Source organism: Pieris rapae, chromosome 23 (genome assembly GCF_905147795.1).
Source record: "Pieris rapae chromosome 23, ilPieRapa1.1, whole genome shotgun sequence".
Taxonomy (NCBI): Eukaryota; Metazoa; Arthropoda; class Insecta; order Lepidoptera; family Pieridae; genus Pieris; species Pieris rapae.
The window spans coordinates 212,204-237,042 of record NC_059531.1 but is presented as its reverse complement, the minus strand read 5'-3'; the positions used below and the strand labels follow the sequence as shown (position 1 = coordinate 237,042).

Sequence of the window (24,839 nt, the reverse complement as noted above, 5' to 3'; positions counted from 1 at the left end):
GTATAACGTTCGTTTTATTCGTTCGATACGTGATGTCTGTCTGTGAAGCACATCATTTGAATTATATGCGGCCCTGAAAAGGGCCTTTTGTTGTAATAATAATATTATAATATTATTATTATTTAGCAGCGGCTGCGCAAAATTAAGCACGCTCGCCGCGAATGCGTCTCGCCAGTTGGATGTCCTTGGGCATGATCGTCACTCGCTTGGCGTGAATGGCGCACAGGTTGGTGTCCTCGAAGAGGCCCACCAGATACGCCTCGCTCGCCTCCTGAAGCGCCATCACGGCGGAGCTCTGGAACCTGAGGTCGGTCTTGAAGTCCTGCGCGATCTCCCTCACCAGACGCTGGAACGGCAACTTGCGGATCAACAGCTCGGTACTCTTCTGGTAGCGACGGATCTCTCTCAGAGCGACGGTACCGGGCCTGTAACGGTGAGGCTTCTTCACGCCGCCGGTGGCTGGAGCGCTCTTGCGGGCCGCCTTGGTGGCGAGCTGCTTTCGCGGCGCCTTACCTCCGGTGGACTTACGGGCTGTCTGCTTAGTACGTGCCATTACGACGACTGCTCTCACTCACTCACTCGACTCGACTGAATGCAAACTTTATTATATTATGTACGATGTGTGGACACGTCCGTCGCGTATCGCTTGCGATGATGATATAAACACCTTTAAAACTTTTTTTTTTTTTTTTTTTTTTTTTTTTTTTTTTTTTTTTTTTTTTTTTTTTTTTTTTTTTTTTTTTTTTTTTTTTTTTTTGGAAAGGAATCTCGCTGTTGGCCTTAAGGGCCTTTACAGCTCAGCACGGGCTGACCTTTAAAACTATTGGGCCGCATTTATATATAACGTCGAACCGAGCTCGAACGGGACGGGCGGGTGTGTCGGGACATTTACGAGACCTATCTAAAATGAAATTGTTTATAACAATAATAAATAGGTAACTAACAAAAATTAAAACGTTCATTTGTCTTTAATCGCGTTAAATAAGTTGAATTTACATTACTTTTCACTGATCAGTGGACAACACTAATTAAACATACAAAATTCTGTGCATGTACAAAATATTATATAATATATAAAATAAGAGACAGAGAGAGAGATGGAGAGAGAGTGAGATAAATATATATATATATATATAATTATGTACACCGAGACTATTGTCTTTTTTTTTTTTTAATTTTTAAGTTTCATATTCATGATAGTTTTTACACTTAATATAATTGTTTATCGGTTTATAGGTAAAAGTACTTGATAATAGAGGGATTGTTAATTTATATATATATATATATATTTTTTTTTTTTTTTTTACGTTTATCGTTGATACTGTGCGTTGTGGTGTGTGGTTCACACACACACACCAAACTCTTCGGATAGATATTGTGGCCCTGAAAAGGGCCGTTTTCATGATGATGATGATCATAGTCAATCGCTCTCATTATACTTTCATTACGTATAATAATATAAGAGAGAAATCGCCGGCGCCGAGACGATGGTGCTGGTCCTACGCCGCCGCCGCCGTTGTCCCACCGCGCCGCGACGCTCACTTGGAGCTGGTGTACTTGGTGACGGCCTTGGTGCCCTCGCTGACGGCGTGCTTGGCGAGCTCGCCGGGCAGCAGGAGCCTCACGGAGGTCTGCACCTCGCGGGACGTGATCGTCGAACGCTTGTTGTAGTGTGCGAGACGGGACGCCTCCGCCGCGATCCTCTCGAAGATGTCGTTCACGAACGAGTTCATGATTGACATCGCCTTCGAAGAGATACCGGTGTCGGGATGCACCTGCTTCAGTACCTTGTAGATGTAAATGGCGTAGCTCTCCTTCCTCTTGTGCTTCTTTTTCTTTTTGTCCGATTTGGATATGTTCTTCTGCGCCTTGCCGGACTTCTTGGCCGCCTTGCCGCTGGTCTTTGGTGGCATAGTGAACGATAGATAGGCAGTCACAAACTATGTATCGACAACAACGAGAGACACTAGACTTGTGATTTGAAATATTTTTTGGACCTCACTTCAGTAAACTTCACTTTGAAAAGTGCTCTGGCGACTGGTCCGGCGTTACATAGGAAACGTTTCGCGGCCGCCAATCGACGGCGTCGTTACCGTTAGGACGCCGCGTGTTGGGGCGCGAGGGGGGTGAACGGCGACGGCGGAGGGAGCGGGGCGTTATATTATGTATATCTCCGTCTCTATCTCCTTCTCCCTCTGACACGGTTTATTTATGGTTATTTAAAAATAATAACAATAATAACGTAGTATAACAGTATGCCTGTATTGTATGTATTGTCTCATTATTACTGATTGGATTATGCGTGAGCAATGTGAATTTCGGGCGTGTCTACATGTTCGATTGTTGTTTTTATTTTTATTTATTATTATTATTGTTGTTGTAAGTAAATAATATTGTCAAGAATAAAAAAATAAATACAACTCGATATTGTATATACACATTGTAATAAGTAGGTAATTGAGTCAATTTTTTTGATAGAAGCATATTTATAGTAGTAGGTACTTAGTATATAATTTTTGTGAATAGTGACGTGTGGAACGTTTATTGTCGCTGATACATTTATCTAACAAATCACGGTGGCACGGTGGCCGTACCACACGATCATTGCGATTTTATGAATCATATTGCGGCCCTGAAAAGGGCCTTTTAGGTCGTCGAGTTGACAACGACACGAATAATAACAATAATTGGACGAGACTCCAGTCGTTGCTATTATAATTTATGTCTTCTTCTCGGTCTTCTTGGGGAGAAGGACCGCCTGAATGTTAGGCAGTACACCGCCCTGTGCGATGGTCACGCCGGAGAGCAGCTTGTTGAGCTCCTCGTCGTTACGAATGGCCAGCTGCAGGTGACGCGGTATGATCCTGGTCTTTTTGTTGTCACGGGCCGCGTTACCGGCCAACTCGAGCACTTCAGCCGCCAGGTACTCCATAACGGCCGCTAGGTACACCGGCGCACCGGCACCGACCCTCTCGGCGTAGTTGCCCTTCCTGAGCAGCCTGTGGATACGACCCACCGGGAACTGGAGACCTGCGCGGTTGGAACGCGACTTTGCCTTTCCCTTGACCTTGCCTCCCTTGCCACGTCCGGACATTGCGTTTGATTATTTGGGCACTGCACAACTCACTGAAAACTAACCGACAGGTTACTTATTTTTTTTTCAAGCCGCTACGAATTCATATTATATATGAATTCGGACGGTGTTCAACCAACTGGCCGGGTGTGACGAGAAACGACGTCGACGACTCTGCGCTATTAAACGCGATTGGGTGCCGCCGGCTCAGCGAGCGAGCGTTAGTGAGGGGCGCGAGAGGGGGAGCGCGGGCTTCGGTCACGTGTGTAAGATCTACATATTACGTGGAATTAGAATTAAAAATAATAATAATAAGAATGAAAATTACATGCATACATACATACATACATACATACAAAAAAATATATATACATACAGATAGATATTATTATATTACGTATTTGGTTATTTGTTTAGAATCTTTATTCCAAATATTTATTGTGTGTTTTATCTTTTTTGTTTGAACGTGTACCGGTTTCGTGTTTTCGTTTTTATGTACTGTTGTGTAATCGTGTAAAACGCCCATTATTACATATTTTTATATTACATATTTGGTTATTTGTTTAGAATTTGTTTATTAAATAGGAACCGGTGGGGGTGGTGGCGGGGGTGTGTCCATTGTCTATTGTCTTTTGTCTTGGCCCGCCAAATTTTATTGCACCTCATAACATCTGTTGATAATTGGGTACATGTATTGTTTTTACATTTGGCAACAGTCGGGCACTCGGGCGGCGAAGGAGGCGCATCTCGAGCGGCCGAAGGGATTGTTATCGCGAAGAGGAAGTAGTGGTCGCGGTGCTGCATTGCATTTTTTTTTTTTGTTGTATTTCTCGAGTGTGAAGTGAGTGCGATCTCGATACAGAGAACCGACCGTGGTTAGCAGGTGGCGGTGGCGATTTTGTGTTTCGTGTGTGTGTGATACGGCGCTGCTGCGACGGTGAGTTGCTAACTAATATAATATTAGAATAAGGTGTTAAAATATTAAGACACACCTACATACTTATACATAGGTACATAATCTGCCTCTCTCACTCTCGCTGCCTTCATTATTGGACAATTTAACAACTACCTATGTCGCATGTTTTATTATTTATATAATATAGGATATGTATCACCAGCCGGTAAACTAGCGACAATTGGACAATTTTGATAGTTTGTAGCACCTGCGACAACATGGAATGGCTATATATTATTTGTATATATATGTAGATTTTTAGGATTCAATATAATATAATATTTTTTTGTGCGTTTATTCGTTTGATACTCTCGACGGCTCAACGGCAGCCCATCATTGAAACATATGTTAGCCCTGAAAAGGGCTTTTTGTGTGGCGTGTTTGTGCGTGCGTCTATTATTACAATAATAATATACGACATCGACACAACCGACCACTTGCGATGCGCTCGTCGCTGGTCCGGTGGCCGGTGACCCTCCTTCCGCTCCCGCTACTCGGTGGTCAGCGTACGCGAACACGGTGCGGCGGCTCGTGCTTATTGAACGTGGATGGTCGCGTTCACTTCTTGGAAGCGGCCGACGCCTTTTTCGCGGTGGTGGCGGCCTTCGATTTGGGCGCGGCGGCGGCGGCCTTCTTCGGTTTGGGGGCCTTAGGTTTCTTGGTCGGTGGCTTCGCGCTCCTCTTCGCCTTGGACGCGGCCGCGTTGCTCGACGCGCCCTTGCCGGACGCCGCGGCGGCGGCGGCGGCGCGACCCTTCTTCGGTGCGGCCGCAGCGACCGGCTTCCTCTTGGCCGCAGCCGCCGCCTTCTTGTCTTTGGCGGCGACGCCCCTGCCGCCCGCTTTGGCCGGGGAGGCGGACCCGGCGGCCGATGCCGACGCGGCGGCGGCGGCCTTCTTGCTCCTGGCGCCGGCGCTCGCGGCGGTCTTCTTGGCGGGTGCGCTCGGCTTCTTCGCCGATTTGGCCGCGGAGGACGCCGCCGCGCCGGAGCCCCTGCCGCCGGAGGACGCGGAGGCGGCCGTCGCCTTCTTAGCGGCGCCGCCGGTACCAGACTTGCTGTCTATCTTGAACGAGCCCGATGCGCCCTTGCCCTTCGTCTGAATCAGGGTGCCGGAGGCGACGGCACGCTTGAGATACTTTCTTATGAACGGCGCCAACCTCTCGGCGTCGAGGCTATAATTCGAGGCGATGTACTTCTTGATCGCCTGCAGGGACGATCCGCTCCTCTCCTTGAGCTCCTTGATCGCGCTGTTCACCATTTCGGAGGTCTTGGGGTGCGTCGGTCTCGCCTTGGGTTTCTTGGCGGCCGCTGCCGCTTTCGGTGCCTTCTTGGCGGGCGTCGCCGGCGCGGGTGTCTCCGATGCTACTGCGGTGTCGGCCATTATTTTCTTTTCTTTTTCAATTATATGAATCACACAGTCACACTAATTATATTATTGTTATAATATTATGTAGTAGTATAATATTATCGTACTAGGTGGATGATAATAATATGTGCGTAAAGAGTGCGCGGCGCTAGTGAGCGCCGGCCAGACGAATCGGTATACCGCGACGAGAGCTTCGTCGGCTGCGTGCGTTTTCTCGTATTCGAGTGTGAAACTTTTCACTAACACGTCTCGGTCTCATCGGATTTTTGATGATTATCAAACGAAAAATCGGTGGAAATCTCGTTGGCGATCGATAGTCTACGATATCGGCCACCGGTCGGGCAGTCGGGCGGGGCTCCAGGCGGTCGCGCGCGTCGGGCATCCGCGTTTGAAGTTTGTTATTGTCGAGTCGCGCGCGTACCGTCCAGTTTAAATCGCGAATTAAACAATTAAAGCGAAAGGTGGCCGCGCGCGCGACCTCCGAGGGCGGAGCTCAAGATTCCGAGGTTCAACGGGATCCATTCGTTTCGGCGATATATTAGGATTACGATCGATTTTAACGCATCGAATGCGACATGTTGTAGGACAGCACCGCGCTCCCGAGACGAGGCCGTGGACGCGCGCGCGTTCTCTTTCGTCTTTGCTCCGTAGTAGCATTAATATTATTTACGAAACGAAATAAGTCTAGTGAGCTCGTCGAAATGTCCGATTAAATTAATTATAAGTATTTATCAAACACATCGATCGAGAAGCACGCGAGATCTATATAAATTCAAAGCAAAAATTTCATTGACGCAACCGGGAGCGATGCTGTTCGGTCGCAACCTAGCATTAGCACACCTATATTCTTAATTTTCAATGTCTAAGCATAACATAATAACCTAACCGCTATCTCTCTATAATAGTATGTGTACATACTATACTTATCGTTTGCGATATAATATTATTATGACGACGAGAGCGACTGCTAACGCCGTACTCGTGTACATACAGTACGAAAACTTTATATTAACATGCCACTAGTGGATAGTTAGCATTAGTATCAGCAGTAATAGTAGTCGATAATATTATGAAAAGTATTATTCAATCAATCATTTATCGATTGGTAATTTATTAAATTATTTATTTATATTGGTAGCTTAAAACTAATTGTGGGTGGGTGTCGTTTAGTCGTTTTGATACGTTTTATTTTTATAATAGAAACATATGCGGCCCTGAAAAGGGCCTTTTTTACTTGTTGAAAAATATCCGTCATATACCTAAGTATGTATACGACAGACAACAATTAATCAACTTAACCGCCGAAACCGTAGAGGGTGCGGCCCTGGCGCTTCAGAGCGTACACGACGTCCATGGCGGTGACGGTCTTCCTCTTGGCGTGCTCCGTGTAGGTTACCGCGTCGCGGATGACGTTCTCGAGGAAAACCTTGAGAACACCGCGAGTCTCCTCGTATATCAGACCGGAGATACGTTTCACTCCACCCCTGCGCGCCAGACGCCGAATCGCCGGCTTGGTGATACCCTGGATGTTATCACGGAGCACCTTCCTGTGACGCTTCGCGCCACCTTTTCCCAATCCCTTTCCTCCCTTACCGCGGCCGGTCATCGTTGATTGTCTCTGAATTAACTGTACTTCTTAGAAAAATCACCAGCACTACGTACGTGTGTCACGTACGACGATCACTGTTACAATGCGCTTCGCGCTTACCAATCGTGCTGTATATATAGATTTCGGACAGCTAGGACCTCGCATATAAACGGGGCAGAGGGGAGAGAGGCAGCGGGGCAGCGGCGTTCGGTGTGTGAGATTCGTTCTTATTATTATGATTTTATGTATGTATAAATAAATAAATAACTACAATAACTATGTACATAAAGAAGCAAAATAAAACCGATGAATAATAAAATATGTCGATACGCATGAATTGAAAACAATACGCAATAACAGAAAAAAAAACAAATCACCGCAAAAATTTAACACATTTAACAATTAACTAAACAAAAAAAAAATTAACACCTGGTACACACACTGAGCTACAGCACGCGTCAACAAGAGTCATAAATTCCTGAAGTGGTGCCATAAATACATATAATAGAAAGTCATTATTGTGCAATTGTTTTCTAAGAAACAGTGAAACAATGGTGGCTCGCAAATATTGTTGTCGGCATTTGCCTTTGAAGTCGAAAATATATTATGCTGACGCATAATAGAAAATATCATAGAGACACACAGTGCGATAGGCGCCTGCCTCATTTACGTTATATCGATCTCGAAAATAATTATTAATTTAATAATTTCAATAAATTAATTGTTTTATATTATATTAGGTTAATTATTCTTAATGTTAGCCTAAATAAAGCCTTTTGACTTTGTATAACGTTCGTTTTATTCGTTCGATACGTGATGTCTGTCTGTGAAGCACATCATTTGAATTATATGCGGCCCTGAAAAGGGCCTTTTGTTGTAATAATAATATTATAATATTATTATTATTTAGCAGCGGCTGCGCAAAATTAAGCACGCTCGCCGCGAATGCGTCTCGCCAGTTGGATGTCCTTGGGCATGATCGTCACTCGCTTGGCGTGAATGGCGCACAGGTTGGTGTCCTCGAAGAGGCCCACCAGATACGCCTCGCTCGCCTCCTGAAGCGCCATCACGGCGGAGCTCTGGAACCTGAGGTCGGTCTTGAAGTCCTGCGCGATCTCCCTCACCAGACGCTGGAACGGCAACTTGCGGATCAACAGCTCGGTACTCTTCTGGTAGCGACGGATCTCTCTCAGAGCGACGGTACCGGGCCTGTAACGGTGAGGCTTCTTCACGCCGCCGGTGGCTGGAGCGCTCTTGCGGGCCGCCTTGGTGGCGAGCTGCTTTCGCGGCGCCTTACCTCCGGTGGACTTACGGGCTGTCTGCTTAGTACGTGCCATTACGACGACTGCTCTCACTCACTCACTCGACTCGACTGAATGCAAACTTTATTATATTATGTACGATGTGTGGACACGTCCGTCGCGTATCGCTTGCGATGATGATATAAACACCTTTAAAACTATTGGGCCGCATTTATATATAACGTCGAACCGAGCTCGAACGGGACGGGCGGGTGTGTCGGGACATTTACGAGACCTATCTAAAATGAAATTGTTTATAACAATAATAAATAGGTAACTAACAAAAATTAAAACGTTCATTTGTCTTTAATCGCGTTAAATAAGTTGAATTTACATTACTTTTCACTGATCAGTGGACAACACTAATTAAACATACAAAATTCTGTGCATGTACAAAATATTATATAATATATAAAATAAGAGACAGAGAGAGAGATGGAGAGAGAGTGAGATAAATATATATATATATATATAATTATGTACACCGAGACTATTGTCTTTTTTTTTTTTTAATTTTTAAGTTTCATATTCATGATAGTTTTTACACTTAATATAATTGTTTATCGGTTTATAGGTAAAAGTACTTGATAATAGAGGGATTGTTAATTTATATATATATATATATATTTTTTTTTTTTTTTTTACGTTTATCGTTGATACTGTGCGTTGTGGTGTGTGGTTCACACACACACACCAAACTCTTCGGATAGATATTGTGGCCCTGAAAAGGGCCGTTTTCATGATGATGATGATCATAGTCAATCGCTCTCATTATACTTTCATTACGTATAATAATATAAGAGAGAAATCGCCGGCGCCGAGACGATGGTGCTGGTCCTACGCCGCCGCCGCCGTTGTCCCACCGCGCCGCGACGCTCACTTGGAGCTGGTGTACTTGGTGACGGCCTTGGTGCCCTCGCTGACGGCGTGCTTGGCGAGCTCGCCGGGCAGCAGGAGCCTCACGGAGGTCTGCACCTCGCGGGACGTGATCGTCGAACGCTTGTTGTAGTGTGCGAGACGGGACGCCTCCGCCGCGATCCTCTCGAAGATGTCGTTCACGAACGAGTTCATGATTGACATCGCCTTCGAAGAGATACCGGTGTCGGGATGCACCTGCTTCAGTACCTTGTAGATGTAAATGGCGTAGCTCTCCTTCCTCTTGTGCTTCTTTTTCTTTTTGTCCGATTTGGATATGTTCTTCTGCGCCTTGCCGGACTTCTTGGCCGCCTTGCCGCTGGTCTTTGGTGGCATAGTGAACGATAGATAGGCAGTCACAAACTATGTATCGACAACAACGAGAGACACTAGACTTGTGATTTGAAATATTTTTTGGACCTCACTTCAGTAAACTTCACTTTGAAAAGTGCTCTGGCGACTGGTCCGGCGTTACATAGGAAACGTTTCGCGGCCGCCAATCGACGGCGTCGTTACCGTTAGGACGCCGCGTGTTGGGGCGCGAGGGGGGTGAACGGCGACGGCGGAGGGAGCGGGGCGTTATATTATGTATATCTCCGTCTCTATCTCCTTCTCCCTCTGACACGGTTTATTTATGGTTATTTAAAAATAATAACAATAATAACGTAGTATAACAGTATGCCTGTATTGTATGTATTGTCTCATTATTACTGATTGGATTATGCGTGAGCAATGTGAATTTCGGGCGTGTCTACATGTTCGATTGTTGTTTTTATTTTTATTTATTATTATTATTGTTGTTGTAAGTAAATAATATTGTCAAGAATAAAAAAATAAATACAACTCGATATTGTATATACACATTGTAATAAGTAGGTAATTGAGTCAATTTTTTTGATAGAAGCATATTTATAGTAGTAGGTACTTAGTATATAATTTTTGTGAATAGTGACGTGTGGAACGTTTATTGTCGCTGATACATTTATCTAACAAATCACGGTGGCACGGTGGCCGTACCACACGATCATTGCGATTTTATGAATCATATTGCGGCCCTGAAAAGGGCCTTTTAGGTCGTCGAGTTGACAACGACACGAATAATAACAATAATTGGACGAGACTCCAGTCGTTGCTATTATAATTTATGTCTTCTTCTCGGTCTTCTTGGGGAGAAGGACCGCCTGAATGTTAGGCAGTACACCGCCCTGTGCGATGGTCACGCCGGAGAGCAGCTTGTTGAGCTCCTCGTCGTTACGAATGGCCAGCTGCAGGTGACGCGGTATGATCCTGGTCTTTTTGTTGTCACGGGCCGCGTTACCGGCCAACTCGAGCACTTCAGCCGCCAGGTACTCCATAACGGCCGCTAGGTACACCGGCGCACCGGCACCGACCCTCTCGGCGTAGTTGCCCTTCCTGAGCAGCCTGTGGATACGACCCACCGGGAACTGGAGACCTGCGCGGTTGGAACGCGACTTTGCCTTTCCCTTGACCTTGCCTCCCTTGCCACGTCCGGACATTGCGTTTGATTATTTGGGCACTGCACAACTCACTGAAAACTAACCGACAGGTTACTTATTTTTTTTTCAAGCCGCTACGAATTCATATTATATATGAATTCGGACGGTGTTCAACCAACTGGCCGGGTGTGACGAGAAACGACGTCGACGACTCTGCGCTATTAAACGCGATTGGGTGCCGCCGGCTCAGCGAGCGAGCGTTAGTGAGGGGCGCGAGAGGGGGAGCGCGGGCTTCGGTCACGTGTGTAAGATCTACATATTACGTGGAATTAGAATTAAAAATAATAATAATAAGAATGAAAATTACATGCATACATACATACATACATACATACAAAAAAATATATATACATACAGATAGATATTATTATATTACGTATTTGGTTATTTGTTTAGAATCTTTATTCCAAATATTTATTGTGTGTTTTATCTTTTTTGTTTGAACGTGTACCGGTTTCGTGTTTTCGTTTTTATGTACTGTTGTGTAATCGTGTAAAACGCCCATTATTACATATTTTTATATTACATATTTGGTTATTTGTTTAGAATTTGTTTATTAAATAGGAACCGGTGGGGGTGGTGGCGGGGGTGTGTCCATTGTCTATTGTCTTTTGTCTTGGCCCGCCAAATTTTATTGCACCTCATAACATCTGTTGATAATTGGGTACATGTATTGTTTTTACATTTGGCAACAGTCGGGCACTCGGGCGGCGAAGGAGGCGCATCTCGAGCGGCCGAAGGGATTGTTATCGCGAAGAGGAAGTAGTGGTCGCGGTGCTGCATTGCATTTTTTTTTTTTGTTGTATTTCTCGAGTGTGAAGTGAGTGCGATCTCGATACAGAGAACCGACCGTGGTTAGCAGGTGGCGGTGGCGATTTTGTGTTTCGTGTGTGTGTGATACGGCGCTGCTGCGACGGTGAGTTGCTAACTAATATAATATTAGAATAAGGTGTTAAAATATTAAGACACACCTACATACTTATACATAGGTACATAATCTGCCTCTCTCACTCTCGCTGCCTTCATTATTGGACAATTTAACAACTACCTATGTCGCATGTTTTATTATTTATATAATATAGGATATGTATCACCAGCCGGTAAACTAGCGACAATTGGACAATTTTGATAGTTTGTAGCACCTGCGACAACATGGAATGGCTATATATTATTTGTATATATATGTAGATTTTTAGGATTCAATATAATATAATATTTTTTTGTGCGTTTATTCGTTTGATACTCTCGACGGCTCAACGGCAGCCCATCATTGAAACATATGTTAGCCCTGAAAAGGGCTTTTTGTGTGGCGTGTTTGTGCGTGCGTCTATTATTACAATAATAATATACGACATCGACACAACCGACCACTTGCGATGCGCTCGTCGCTGGTCCGGTGGCCGGTGACCCTCCTTCCGCTCCCGCTACTCGGTGGTCAGCGTACGCGAACACGGTGCGGCGGCTCGTGCTTATTGAACGTGGATGGTCGCGTTCACTTCTTGGAAGCGGCCGACGCCTTTTTCGCGGTGGTGGCGGCCTTCGATTTGGGCGCGGCGGCGGCGGCCTTCTTCGGTTTGGGGGCCTTAGGTTTCTTGGTCGGTGGCTTCGCGCTCCTCTTCGCCTTGGACGCGGCCGCGTTGCTCGACGCGCCCTTGCCGGACGCCGCGGCGGCGGCGGCGGCGCGACCCTTCTTCGGTGCGGCCGCAGCGACCGGCTTCCTCTTGGCCGCAGCCGCCGCCTTCTTGTCTTTGGCGGCGACGCCCCTGCCGCCCGCTTTGGCCGGGGAGGCGGACCCGGCGGCCGATGCCGACGCGGCGGCGGCGGCCTTCTTGCTCCTGGCGCCGGCGCTCGCGGCGGTCTTCTTGGCGGGTGCGCTCGGCTTCTTCGCCGATTTGGCCGCGGAGGACGCCGCCGCGCCGGAGCCCCTGCCGCCGGAGGACGCGGAGGCGGCCGTCGCCTTCTTAGCGGCGCCGCCGGTACCAGACTTGCTGTCTATCTTGAACGAGCCCGATGCGCCCTTGCCCTTCGTCTGAATCAGGGTGCCGGAGGCGACGGCACGCTTGAGATACTTTCTTATGAACGGCGCCAACCTCTCGGCGTCGAGGCTATAATTCGAGGCGATGTACTTCTTGATCGCCTGCAGGGACGATCCGCTCCTCTCCTTGAGCTCCTTGATCGCGCTGTTCACCATTTCGGAGGTCTTGGGGTGCGTCGGTCTCGCCTTGGGTTTCTTGGCGGCCGCTGCCGCTTTCGGTGCCTTCTTGGCGGGCGTCGCCGGCGCGGGTGTCTCCGATGCTACTGCGGTGTCGGCCATTATTTTCTTTTCTTTTTCAATTATATGAATCACACAGTCACACTAATTATATTATTGTTATAATATTATGTAGTAGTATAATATTATCGTACTAGGTGGATGATAATAATATGTGCGTAAAGAGTGCGCGGCGCTAGTGAGCGCCGGCCAGACGAATCGGTATACCGCGACGAGAGCTTCGTCGGCTGCGTGCGTTTTCTCGTATTCGAGTGTGAAACTTTTCACTAACACGTCTCGGTCTCATCGGATTTTTGATGATTATCAAACGAAAAATCGGTGGAAATCTCGTTGGCGATCGATAGTCTACGATATCGGCCACCGGTCGGGCAGTCGGGCGGGGCTCCAGGCGGTCGCGCGCGTCGGGCATCCGCGTTTGAAGTTTGTTATTGTCGAGTCGCGCGCGTACCGTCCAGTTTAAATCGCGAATTAAACAATTAAAGCGAAAGGTGGCCGCGCGCGCGACCTCCGAGGGCGGAGCTCAAGATTCCGAGGTTCAACGGGATCCATTCGTTTCGGCGATATATTAGGATTACGATCGATTTTAACGCATCGAATGCGACATGTTGTAGGACAGCACCGCGCTCCCGAGACGAGGCCGTGGACGCGCGCGCGTTCTCTTTCGTCTTTGCTCCGTAGTAGCATTAATATTATTTACGAAACGAAATAAGTCTAGTGAGCTCGTCGAAATGTCCGATTAAATTAATTATAAGTATTTATCAAACACATCGATCGAGAAGCACGCGAGATCTATATAAATTCAAAGCAAAAATTTCATTGACGCAACCGGGAGCGATGCTGTTCGGTCGCAACCTAGCATTAGCACACCTATATTCTTAATTTTCAATGTCTAAGCATAACATAATAACCTAACCGCTATCTCTCTATAATAGTATGTGTACATACTATACTTATCGTTTGCGATATAATATTATTATGACGACGAGAGCGACTGCTAACGCCGTACTCGTGTACATACAGTACGAAAACTTTATATTAACATGCCACTAGTGGATAGTTAGCATTAGTATCAGCAGTAATAGTAGTCGATAATATTATGAAAAGTATTATTCAATCAATCATTTATCGATTGGTAATTTATTAAATTATTTATTTATATTGGTAGCTTAAAACTAATTGTGGGTGGGTGTCGTTTAGTCGTTTTGATACGTTTTATTTTTATAATAGAAACATATGCGGCCCTGAAAAGGGCCTTTTTTACTTGTTGAAAAATATCCGTCATATACCTAAGTATGTATACGACAGACAACAATTAATCAACTTAACCGCCGAAACCGTAGAGGGTGCGGCCCTGGCGCTTCAGAGCGTACACGACGTCCATGGCGGTGACGGTCTTCCTCTTGGCGTGCTCCGTGTAGGTTACCGCGTCGCGGATGACGTTCTCGAGGAAAACCTTGAGAACACCGCGAGTCTCCTCGTATATCAGACCGGAGATACGTTTCACTCCACCCCTGCGCGCCAGACGCCGAATCGCCGGCTTGGTGATACCCTGGATGTTATCACGGAGCACCTTCCTGTGACGCTTCGCGCCACCTTTTCCCAATCCCTTTCCTCCCTTACCGCGGCCGGTCATCGTTGATTGTCTCTGAATTAACTGTACTTCTTAGAAAAATCACCAGCACTACGTACGTGTGTCACGTACGACGATCACTGTTACAATGCGCTTCGCGCTTACCAATCGTGCTGTATATATAGATTTCGGACAGCTAGGACCTCGCATATAAACGGGGCAGAGGGGAGAGAGGCAGCGGGGCAGCGGCGTTCGGTGTGTGAGATTCGTTCTTATTATTATGATTTTATGTATGTATAAATAAATAAATAACTACAATAACTATGTACATAAAGAAGCAAAATAAAACCGATGAATAATAAAATATGTCGATACGCATGAATTGAAAACAATACGCAATAACAGAAAAAAAAACAAATCACCGCAAAAATTTAACACATTTAACAATTAACTAAACAAAAAAAAAATTAACACCTGGTACACACACTGAGCTACAGCACGCGTCAACAAGAGTCATAAATTCCTGAAGTGGTGCCATAAATACATATAATAGAAAGTCATTATTGTGCAATTGTTTTCTAAGAAACAGTGAAACAATGGTGGCTCGCAAATATTGTTGTCGGCATTTGCCTTTGAAGTCGAAAATATATTATGCTGACGCATAATAGAAAATATCATAGAGACACACAGTGCGATAGGCGCCTGCCTCATTTACGTTATATCGATCTCGAAAATAATTATTAATTTAATAATTTCAATAAATTAATTGTTTTATATTATATTAGGTTAATTATTCTTAATGTTAGCCTAAATAAAGCCTTTTGACTTTGTATAACGTTCGTTTTATTCGTTCGATACGTGATGTCTGTCTGTGAAGCACATCATTTGAATTATATGCGGCCCTGAAAAGGGCCTTTTGTTGTAATAATAATATTATAATATTATTATTATTTAGCAGCGGCTGCGCAAAATTAAGCACGCTCGCCGCGAATGCGTCTCGCCAGTTGGATGTCCTTGGGCATGATCGTCACTCGCTTGGCGTGAATGGCGCACAGGTTGGTGTCCTCGAAGAGGCCCACCAGATACGCCTCGCTCGCCTCCTGAAGCGCCATCACGGCGGAGCTCTGGAACCTGAGGTCGGTCTTGAAGTCCTGCGCGATCTCCCTCACCAGACGCTGGAACGGCAACTTGCGGATCAACAGCTCGGTACTCTTCTGGTAGCGACGGATCTCTCTCAGAGCGACGGTACCGGGCCTGTAACGGTGAGGCTTCTTCACGCCGCCGGTGGCTGGAGCGCTCTTGCGGGCCGCCTTGGTGGCGAGCTGCTTTCGCGGCGCCTTACCTCCGGTGGACTTACGGGCTGTCTGCTTAGTACGTGCCATTACGACGACTGCTCTCACTCACTCACTCGACTCGACTGAATGCAAACTTTATTATATTATGTACGATGTGTGGACACGTCCGTCGCGTATCGCTTGCGATGATGATATAAACACCTTTAAAACTATTGGGCCGCATTTATATATAACGTCGAACCGAGCTCGAACGGGACGGGCGGGTGTGTCGGGACATTTACGAGACCTATCTAAAATGAAATTGTTTATAACAATAATAAATAGGTAACTAACAAAAATTAAAACGTTCATTTGTCTTTAATCGCGTTAAATAAGTTGAATTTACATTACTTTTCACTGATCAGTGGACAACACTAATTAAACATACAAAATTCTGTGCATGTACAAAATATTATATAATATATAAAATAAGAGACAGAGAGAGAGATGGAGAGAGAGTGAGATAAATATATATATATATATATAATTATGTACACCGAGACTATTGTCTTTTTTTTTTTTTAATTTTTAAGTTTCATATTCATGATAGTTTTTACACTTAATATAATTGTTTATCGGTTTATAGGTAAAAGTACTTGATAATAGAGGGATTGTTAATTTATATATATATATATATATTTTTTTTTTTTTTTTTACGTTTATCGTTGATACTGTGCGTTGTGGTGTGTGGTTCACACACACACACCAAACTCTTCGGATAGATATTGTGGCCCTGAAAAGGGCCGTTTTCATGATGATGATGATCATAGTCAATCGCTCTCATTATACTTTCATTACGTATAATAATATAAGAGAGAAATCGCCGGCGCCGAGACGATGGTGCTGGTCCTACGCCGCCGCCGCCGTTGTCCCACCGCGCCGCGACGCTCACTTGGAGCTGGTGTACTTGGTGACGGCCTTGGTGCCCTCGCTGACGGCGTGCTTGGCGAGCTCGCCGGGCAGCAGGAGCCTCACGGAGGTCTGCACCTCGCGGGACGTGATCGTCGAACGCTTGTTGTAGTGTGCGAGACGGGACGCCTCCGCCGCGATCCTCTCGAAGATGTCGTTCACGAACGAGTTCATGATTGACATCGCCTTCGAAGAGATACCGGTGTCGGGATGCACCTGCTTCAGTACCTTGTAGATGTAAATGGCGTAGCTCTCCTTCCTCTTGTGCTTCTTTTTCTTTTTGTCCGATTTGGATATGTTCTTCTGCGCCTTGCCGGACTTCTTGGCCGCCTTGCCGCTGGTCTTTGGTGGCATAGTGAACGATAGATAGGCAGTCACAAACTATGTATCGACAACAACGAGAGACACTAGACTTGTGATTTGAAATATTTTTTGGACCTCACTTCAGTAAACTTCACTTTGAAAAGTGCTCTGGCGACTGGTCCGGCGTTACATAGGAAACGTTTCGCGGCCGCCAATCGACGGCGTCGTTACCGTTAGGACGCCGCGTGTTGGGGCGCGAGGGGGGTGAACGGCGACGGCGGAGGGAGCGGGGCGTTATATTATGTATATCTCCGTCTCTATCTCCTTCTCCCTCTGACACGGTTTATTTATGGTTATTTAAAAATAATAACAATAATAACGTAGTATAACAGTATGCCTGTATTGTATGTATTGTCTCATTATTACTGATTGGATTATGCGTGAGCAATGTGAATTTCGGGCGTGTCTACATGTTCGATTGTTGTTTTTATTTTTATTTATTATTATTATTGTTGTTGTAAGTAAATAATATTGTCAAGAATAAAAAAATAAATACAACTCGATATTGTATATACACATTGTAATAAGTAGGTAATTGAGTCAATTTTTTTGATAGAAGCATATTTATAGTAGTAGGTACTTAGTATATAATTTTTGTGAATAGTGACGTGTGGAACGTTTATTGTCGCTGATACATTTATCTAACAAATCACGGTGGCACGGTGGCCGTACCACACGATCATTGCGATTTTATGAATCATATTGCGGCCCTGAAAAGGGCCTTTTAGGTCGTCGAGTTGACAACGACACGAATAATAACAATAATTGGACGAGACTCCAGTCGTTGCTATTATAATTTATGTCTTCTTCTCGGTCTTCTTGGGGAGAAGGACCGCCTGAATGTTAGGCAGTACACCGCCCTGTGCGATGGTCACGCCGGAGAGCAGCTTGTTGAGCTCCTCGTCGTTACGAATGGCCAGCTGCAGGTGACGCGGTATGATCCTGGTCTTTTTGTTGTCACGGGCCGCGTTACCGGCCAACTCGAGCACTTCAGCCGCCAGGTACTCCATAACGGCCGCTAGGTACACCGGCGCACCGGCACCGACCCTCTCGGCGTAGTTGCCCTTCCTGAGCAGCCTGTGGATACGACCCACCGGGAACTGGAGACCTGCGCGGTTGGAACGCGACTTTGCCTTTCCCTTGACCTTGCCTCCCTTGCCACGTCCGGACATTGCGTTTGATTATTTGGGCACTGCACAACTCACTGAAAACTAACCGACAGGTTACTTATTTTTTTTTCAAGCCGCTACGAATTCATATTATATATGAATTCGGACGGTGTTCAACCAACTGGCCGGGTGTGACGAGAAACGACGTCGACGACTCTGCGCTATTAAACGCGATTGGGTGCCGCCGGCTCAGCGAGCGAGCGTTAGTGAGGGGCGCGAGAGGGGGAGCGCGGGCTTCGGTCACGTGTGTAAGATCTACATATTACGTGGAATTAGAATTAAAAATAATAATAATAAGAATGAAAATTACATGCATACATACATACATACATACATACAAAAAAATATATATACATACAGATAGATATTATTATATTACGTATTTGGTTATTTGTTTAGAATCTTTATTCCAAATATTTATTGTGTGTTTTATCTTTTTTGTTTGAACGTGTACCGGTTTCGTGTTTTCGTTTTTATGTACTGTTGTGTAATCGTGTAAAACGCCCATTATTACATATTTTTATATTACATATTTGGTTATTTGTTTAGAATTTGTTTATTAAATAGGAACCGGTGGGGGTGGTGGCGGGGGTGTGTCCATTGTCTATTGTCTTTTGTCTTGGCCCGCCAAATTTTATTGCACCTCATAACATCTGTTGATAATTGGGTACATGTATTGTTTTTACATTTGGCAACAGTCGGGCACTCGGGCGGCGAAGGAGGCGCATCTCGAGCGGCCGAAGGGATTGTTATCGCGAAGAGGAAGTAGTGGTCGCGGTGCTGCATTGCATTTTTTTTTTTTGTTGTATTTCTCGAGTGTGAAGTGAGTGCGATCTCGATACAGAGAACCGACCGTGGTTAGCAGGTGGCGGTGGCGATTTTGTGTTTCGTGTGTGTGTGATACGGCGCTGCTGCGACGGTGAGTTGCTAACTAATATAATATTAGAATAAGGTGTTAAAATATTAAGACACACCTACATACTTATACATAGGTACATAATCTGCCTCTCTCACTCTCGCTGCCTTCATTATTGGACAATTTAACAACTACCTATGTCGCATGTTTTATTATTTATATAATATAGGATATGTATCACCAGCCGGTAAACTAGCGACAATTGGACAATTTTGATAGTTTGTAGCACCTGCGACAACATGGAATGGCTATATATTATTTGTATATATATGTAGATTTTTAGGATTCAATATAATATAATATTTTTTTGTGCGTTTATTCGTTTGATACTCTCGACGGCTCAACGGCAGCCCATCATTGAAACATATGTTAGCCCTGAAAAGGGCTTTTTGTGTGGCGTGTTTGTGCGTGCGTCTATTATTACAATAATAATATACGACATCGACACAACCGACCACTTGCGATGCGCTCGTCGCTGGTCCGGTGGCCGGTGACCCTCCTTCCGCTCCCGCTACTCGGTGGTCAGCGTACGCGAACACGGTGCGGCGGCTCGTGCTTATTGAACGTGGATGGTCGCGTTCACTTCTTGGAAGCGGCCGACGCCTTTTTCGCGGTGGTGGCGGCCTTCGATTTGGGCGCGGCGGCGGCGGCCTTCTTCGGTTTGGGGGCCTTAGGTTTCTTGGTCGGTGGCTTCGCGCTCCTCTTCGCCTTGGACGCGGCCGCGTTGCTCGACGCGCCCTTGCCGGACGCCGCGGCGGCGGCGGCGGCGCGACCCTTCTTCGGTGCGGCCGCAGCGACCGGCTTCCTCTTGGCCGCAGCCGCCGCCTTCTTGTCTTTGGCGGCGACGCCCCTGCCGCCCGCTTTGGCCGGGGAGGCGGACCCGGCGGCCGATGCCGACGCGGCGGCGGCGGCCTTCTTGCTCCTGGCGCCGGCGCTCGCGGCGGTCTTCTTGGCGGGTGCGCTCGGCTTCTTCGCCGATTTGGCCGCGGAGGACGCCGCCGCGCCGGAGCCCCTGCCGCCGGAGGACGCGGAGGCGGCCGTCGCCTTCTTAGCGGCGCCGCCGGTACCAGACTTGCTGTCTATCTTGAACGAGCCCGATGCGCCCTTGCCCTTCGTCTGAATCAGGGTGCCGGAGGCGACGGCACGCTTGAGATACTTTCTTATGAACGGCGCCAACCTCTCGGCGTCGAGGCTATAATTCGAGGCGATGTACTTCTTGATCGCCTGCAGGGACGATCCGCTCCTCTCCTTGAGCTCCTTGATCGCGCTGTTCACCATTTCGGAGGTCTTGGGGTGCGTCGGTCTCGCCTTGGGTTTCTTGGCGGCCGCTGCCGCTTTCGGTGCCTTCTTGGCGGGCGTCGCCGGCGCGGGTGTCTCCGATGCTACTGCGGTGTCGGCCATTATTTTCTTTTCTTTTTCAATTATATGAATCACACAGTCACACTAATTATATTATTGTTATAATATTATGTAGTAGTATAATATTATCGTACTAGGTGGATGATAATAATATGTGCGTAAAGAGTGCGCGGCGCTAGTGAGCGCCGGCCAGACGAATCGGTATACCGCGACGAGAGCTTCGTCGGCTGCGTGCGTTTTCTCGTATTCGAGTGTGAAACTTTTCACTAACACGTCTCGGTCTCATCGGATTTTTGATGATTATCAAACGAAAAATCGGTGGAAATCTCGTTGGCGATCGATAGTCTACGATATCGGCCACCGGTCGGGCAGTCGGGCGGGGCTCCAGGCGGTCGCGCGCGTCGGGCATCCGCGTTTGAAGTTTGTTATTGTCGAGTCGCGCGCGTACCGTCCAGTTTAAATCGCGAATTAAACAATTAAAGCGAAAGGTGGCCGCGCGCGCGACCTCCGAGGGCGGAGCTCAAGATTCCGAGGTTCAACGGGATCCATTCGTTTCGGCGATATATTAGGATTACGATCGATTTTAACGCATCGAATGCGACATGTTGTAGGACAGCACCGCGCTCCCGAGACGAGGCCGTGGACGCGCGCGCGTTCTCTTTCGTCTTTGCTCCGTAGTAGCATTAATATTATTTACGAAACGAAATAAGTCTAGTGAGCTCGTCGAAATGTCCGATTAAATTAATTATAAGTATTTATCAAACACATCGATCGAGAAGCACGCGAGATCTATATAAATTCAAAGCAAAAATTTCATTGACGCAACCGGGAGCGATGCTGTTCGGTCGCAACCTAGCATTAGCACACCTATATTCTTAATTTTCAATGTCTAAGCATAACATAATAACCTAACCGCTATCTCTCTATAATAGTATGTGTACATACTATACTTATCGTTTGCGATATAATATTATTATGACGACGAGAGCGACTGCTAACGCCGTACTCGTGTACATACAGTACGAAAACTTTATATTAACATGCCACTAGTGGATAGTTAGCATTAGTATCAGCAGTAATAGTAGTCGATAATATTATGAAAAGTATTATTCAATCAATCATTTATCGATTGGTAATTTATTAAATTATTTATTTATATTGGTAGCTTAAAACTAATTGTGGGTGGGTGTCGTTTAGTCGTTTTGATACGTTTTATTTTTATAATAGAAACATATGCGGCCCTGAAAAGGGCCTTTTTTACTTGTTGAAAAATATCCGTCATATACCTAAGTATGTATACGACAGACAACAATTAATCAACTTAACCGCCGAAACCGTAGAGGGTGCGGCCCTGGCGCTTCAGAGCGTACACGACGTCCATGGCGGTGACGGTCTTCCTCTTGGCGTGCTCCGTGTAGGTTACCGCGTCGCGGATGACGTTCTCGAGGAAAACCTTGAGAACACCGCGAGTCTCCTCGTATATCAGACCGGAGATACGTTTCACTCCACCCCTGCGCGCCAGACGCCGAATCGCCGGCTTGGTGATACCCTGGATGTTATCACGGAGCACCTTCCTGTGACGCTTCGCGCCACCTTTTCCCAATCCCTTTCCTCCCTTACCGCGGCCGGTCATCGTTGATTGTCTCTGAATTAACTGTACTTCTTAGAAAAATCACCAGCACTACGTACGTGTGTCACGTACGACGATCACTGTTACAATGCGCTTCGCGCTTACCAATCGTGCTGTATATATAGATTTCGGACAGCTAGGACCTCGCATATAAACGGGGCAGAGGGGAGAGAGGCAGCGGGGCAGCGGCGTTCGGTGTGTGAGATTCGTTCTTATTATTATGATTTTATGTATGTATAAATAAATAAATAACTACAATAACTATGTACATAAAGAAGCAAAATAAAACCGATGAATAATAAAATATGTCGATACGCATGAATTGAAAACAATACGCAATAACAGAAAAAAAAACAAATCACCGCAAAAATTTAACACATTTAACAATTAACTAAACAAAAAAAAAATTAACACCTGGTACACACACTGAGCTACAGCACGCGTCAACAAGAGTCATAAATTCCTGAAGTGGTGCCATAAATACATATAATAGAAAGTCATTATTGTGCAATTGTTTTCTAAGAAACAGTGAAACAATGGTGGCTCGCAAATATTGTTGTCGGCATTTGCCTTTGAAGTCGAAAATATATTATGCTGACGCATAATAGAAAATATCATAGAGACACACAGTGCGATAGGCGCCTGCCTCATTTACGTTATATCGATCTCGAAAATAATTATTAATTTAATAATTTCAATAAATTAATTGTTTTATATTATATTAGGTTAATTATTCTTAATGTTAGCCTAAATAAAGCCTTTTGACTTTGTATAACGTTCGTTTTATTCGTTCGATACGTGATGTCTGTCTGTGAAGCACATCATTTGAATTATATGCGGCCCTGAAAAGGGCCTTTTGTTGTAATAATAATATTATAATATTATTATTATTTAGCAGCGGCTGCGCAAAATTAAGCACGCTCGCCGCGAATGCGTCTCGCCAGTTGGATGTCCTTGGGCATGATCGTCACTCGCTTGGCGTGAATGGCGCACAGGTTGGTGTCCTCGAAGAGGCCCACCAGATACGCCTCGCTCGCCTCCTGAAGCGCCATCACGGCGGAGCTCTGGAACCTGAGGTCGGTCTTGAAGTCCTGCGCGATCTCCCTCACCAGACGCTGGAACGGCAACTTGCGGATCAACAGCTCGGTACTCTTCTGGTAGCGACGGATCTCTCTCAGAGCGACGGTACCGGGCCTGTAACGGTGAGGCTTCTTCACGCCGCCGGTGGCTGGAGCGCTCTTGCGGGCCGCCTTGGTGGCGAGCTGCTTTCGCGGGCGCCTTACCTCCGGTGGACTTACGGGCTGTCTGCTTAGTACGTGCCATTACGACGACTGCTCTCACTCACTCACTCGACTCGACTGAATGCAAACTTTATTATATTATGTACGATGTGTGGACACGTCCGTCGCGTATCGCTTGCGATGATGATATAAACACCTTTAAAACTATTGGGCCGCATTTATATATAACGTCGAACCGAGCTCGAACGGGACGGGCGGGTGTGTCGGGACATTTACGAGACCTATCTAAAATGAAATTGTTTATAACAATAATAAATAGGTAACTAACAAAATTAAAACGTTCATTTGTCTTTAATCGCGTTAAATAAGTTGAATTTACATTACTGTTTCACTGATCAGTGGACAACACTAATTAAACATACAAAATTCTGTGCATGTACAAAATATTATATAATATATAAAATAAGAGACAGAGAGAGAGATGGAGAGAGAGTGAGATAAATATATATATATATATAATTATGTACACCGAGACTATTGTCTTTTTTTTTTTTTTTAATTTTTAAGTTTCATATTCATGATAGTTTTTACACTTAATATAATTGTTTATCGGTTTATAGGTAAAAGTACTTGATAATAGAGGGATTGTTAATTTATATATATATATATATATTTTTTTTTTTTTTTTTTACGTTTATCGTTGATACTGTGCGTTGTGGTGTGTGGTTCACACACACACACCAAACTCTTCGGATAGATATTGTGGCCCTGAAAAGGGCCGTTTTCATGATGATGATGATCATAGTCAATCGCTCTCATTATACTTTCATTACGTATTAATAATATAAGAGAGAAATCGCCGGCGCCGAGACGATGGTGCTGGTTCCTACGCCGCCGCCGCCGTTGTCCCACCGCGCCGCGACGCTCACTTGGAGCTGGTGTACTTGGTGACGGCCTTGGTGCCCTCGCTGACGGCGTGCTTGGCGAGCTCGCCGGGCAGCAGGAGCCTCACGGAGGTCTGCACCTCGCGGGACGTGATCGTCGAACGCTTGTTGTAGTGTGCGGAGACGGGACGCCTCCGCCGCGATCCTCTCGAAGATGTCGTTCACGAACGAGTTCATGATTGACATCGCCTTCGAAGAGATACCGGTGTCGGGATGCACCTGCTTCAGTACCTTGTAGATGTAAATGGCGTAGCTCTCCTTCCTCTTGTGCTTCTTTTTCTTTTTGTCCGATTTGGGATATGTTCTTCTGCGCCTTGCCGGACTTCTTGGCCGCCTTGCCGCTGGTCTTTGGTGGCATAGTGAACGATAGATAGGCAGTCACAAACTATGTATCGACAACAACGAGAGACACTAGACT

At 45.9% G+C, this 24,839-nt stretch overlaps 13 protein-coding genes across 13 annotated transcripts; all 13 read right to left on the bottom strand.

Moving 5' to 3' along the window:
* Positions 1-1,375: 1,375 nt before the first annotated feature.
* On the bottom strand, positions 1,376-1,972 carry LOC123690273 (histone H2B). The gene has a single exon (XM_045633500.1). It carries the CDS (start codon positions 1,911-1,913, stop codon positions 1,539-1,541), a length of 375 nt encoding a protein of 124 aa, XP_045489456.1. The 5' UTR covers positions 1,914-1,972; the 3' UTR covers positions 1,376-1,538.
* Positions 1,973-2,624: 652 nt separating this feature from the next.
* LOC123690275 (histone H2A) lies at positions 2,625-3,152 on the bottom strand. Its single transcript, XM_045633502.1, has one exon. The coding sequence runs from the start codon at positions 3,092-3,094 to the stop codon at positions 2,720-2,722; it is 375 nt and encodes a 124-aa protein (XP_045489458.1). The 5' UTR covers positions 3,095-3,152; the 3' UTR covers positions 2,625-2,719.
* A 1,154-nt stretch (positions 3,153-4,306) lies between these two features.
* On the bottom strand, positions 4,307-5,498 carry LOC123690271 (late histone H1-like). Its single transcript, XM_045633498.1, has one exon. It carries the CDS (start codon positions 5,406-5,408, stop codon positions 4,587-4,589), a length of 822 nt encoding a protein of 273 aa, XP_045489454.1. The 5' UTR covers positions 5,409-5,498; the 3' UTR covers positions 4,307-4,586.
* Positions 5,499-6,600: 1,102 nt separating this feature from the next.
* LOC123690277 (histone H4) lies at positions 6,601-7,158 on the bottom strand. The gene has a single exon (XM_045633504.1). It carries the CDS (start codon positions 6,997-6,999, stop codon positions 6,688-6,690), a length of 312 nt encoding a protein of 103 aa, XP_045489460.1. The 5' UTR covers positions 7,000-7,158; the 3' UTR covers positions 6,601-6,687.
* A 1,837-nt stretch (positions 7,159-8,995) lies between these two features.
* On the bottom strand, positions 8,996-9,592 carry LOC123690274 (histone H2B). The gene has a single exon (XM_045633501.1). The coding sequence runs from the start codon at positions 9,531-9,533 to the stop codon at positions 9,159-9,161; it is 375 nt and encodes a 124-aa protein (XP_045489457.1). The 5' UTR covers positions 9,534-9,592; the 3' UTR covers positions 8,996-9,158.
* A 652-nt stretch (positions 9,593-10,244) lies between these two features.
* On the bottom strand, positions 10,245-10,772 carry LOC123690276 (histone H2A). Its single transcript, XM_045633503.1, has one exon. The coding sequence runs from the start codon at positions 10,712-10,714 to the stop codon at positions 10,340-10,342; it is 375 nt and encodes a 124-aa protein (XP_045489459.1). The 5' UTR covers positions 10,715-10,772; the 3' UTR covers positions 10,245-10,339.
* Positions 10,773-11,926: 1,154 nt separating this feature from the next.
* Positions 11,927-13,118, bottom strand: LOC123690226 (late histone H1-like). The gene has a single exon (XM_045633365.1). The coding sequence runs from the start codon at positions 13,026-13,028 to the stop codon at positions 12,207-12,209; it is 822 nt and encodes a 273-aa protein (XP_045489321.1). The 5' UTR covers positions 13,029-13,118; the 3' UTR covers positions 11,927-12,206.
* A 1,102-nt stretch (positions 13,119-14,220) lies between these two features.
* On the bottom strand, positions 14,221-14,778 carry LOC123690242 (histone H4). The gene has a single exon (XM_045633378.1). The coding sequence runs from the start codon at positions 14,617-14,619 to the stop codon at positions 14,308-14,310; it is 312 nt and encodes a 103-aa protein (XP_045489334.1). The 5' UTR covers positions 14,620-14,778; the 3' UTR covers positions 14,221-14,307.
* A 1,837-nt stretch (positions 14,779-16,615) lies between these two features.
* On the bottom strand, positions 16,616-17,212 carry LOC123690232 (histone H2B). The gene has a single exon (XM_045633369.1). It carries the CDS (start codon positions 17,151-17,153, stop codon positions 16,779-16,781), a length of 375 nt encoding a protein of 124 aa, XP_045489325.1. The 5' UTR covers positions 17,154-17,212; the 3' UTR covers positions 16,616-16,778.
* Positions 17,213-17,864: 652 nt separating this feature from the next.
* On the bottom strand, positions 17,865-18,392 carry LOC123690238 (histone H2A). The gene has a single exon (XM_045633375.1). The coding sequence runs from the start codon at positions 18,332-18,334 to the stop codon at positions 17,960-17,962; it is 375 nt and encodes a 124-aa protein (XP_045489331.1). The 5' UTR covers positions 18,335-18,392; the 3' UTR covers positions 17,865-17,959.
* A 1,154-nt stretch (positions 18,393-19,546) lies between these two features.
* LOC123690225 (late histone H1-like) lies at positions 19,547-20,738 on the bottom strand. The gene has a single exon (XM_045633364.1). It carries the CDS (start codon positions 20,646-20,648, stop codon positions 19,827-19,829), a length of 822 nt encoding a protein of 273 aa, XP_045489320.1. The 5' UTR covers positions 20,649-20,738; the 3' UTR covers positions 19,547-19,826.
* Positions 20,739-21,840: 1,102 nt separating this feature from the next.
* LOC123690243 (histone H4) lies at positions 21,841-22,398 on the bottom strand. The gene has a single exon (XM_045633379.1). It carries the CDS (start codon positions 22,237-22,239, stop codon positions 21,928-21,930), a length of 312 nt encoding a protein of 103 aa, XP_045489335.1. The 5' UTR covers positions 22,240-22,398; the 3' UTR covers positions 21,841-21,927.
* Positions 22,399-24,367: 1,969 nt separating this feature from the next.
* LOC123690235 (histone H2B-like) lies at positions 24,368-24,835 on the bottom strand. Its single transcript, XM_045633372.1, is given in 3 exon segments — positions 24,368-24,540; positions 24,542-24,715; positions 24,717-24,835. Coding segments are annotated over 3 exon segments (375 nt in total). The 5' UTR covers positions 24,780-24,835; the 3' UTR covers positions 24,368-24,402.
* Positions 24,836-24,839: the final 4 nt, after the last annotated feature.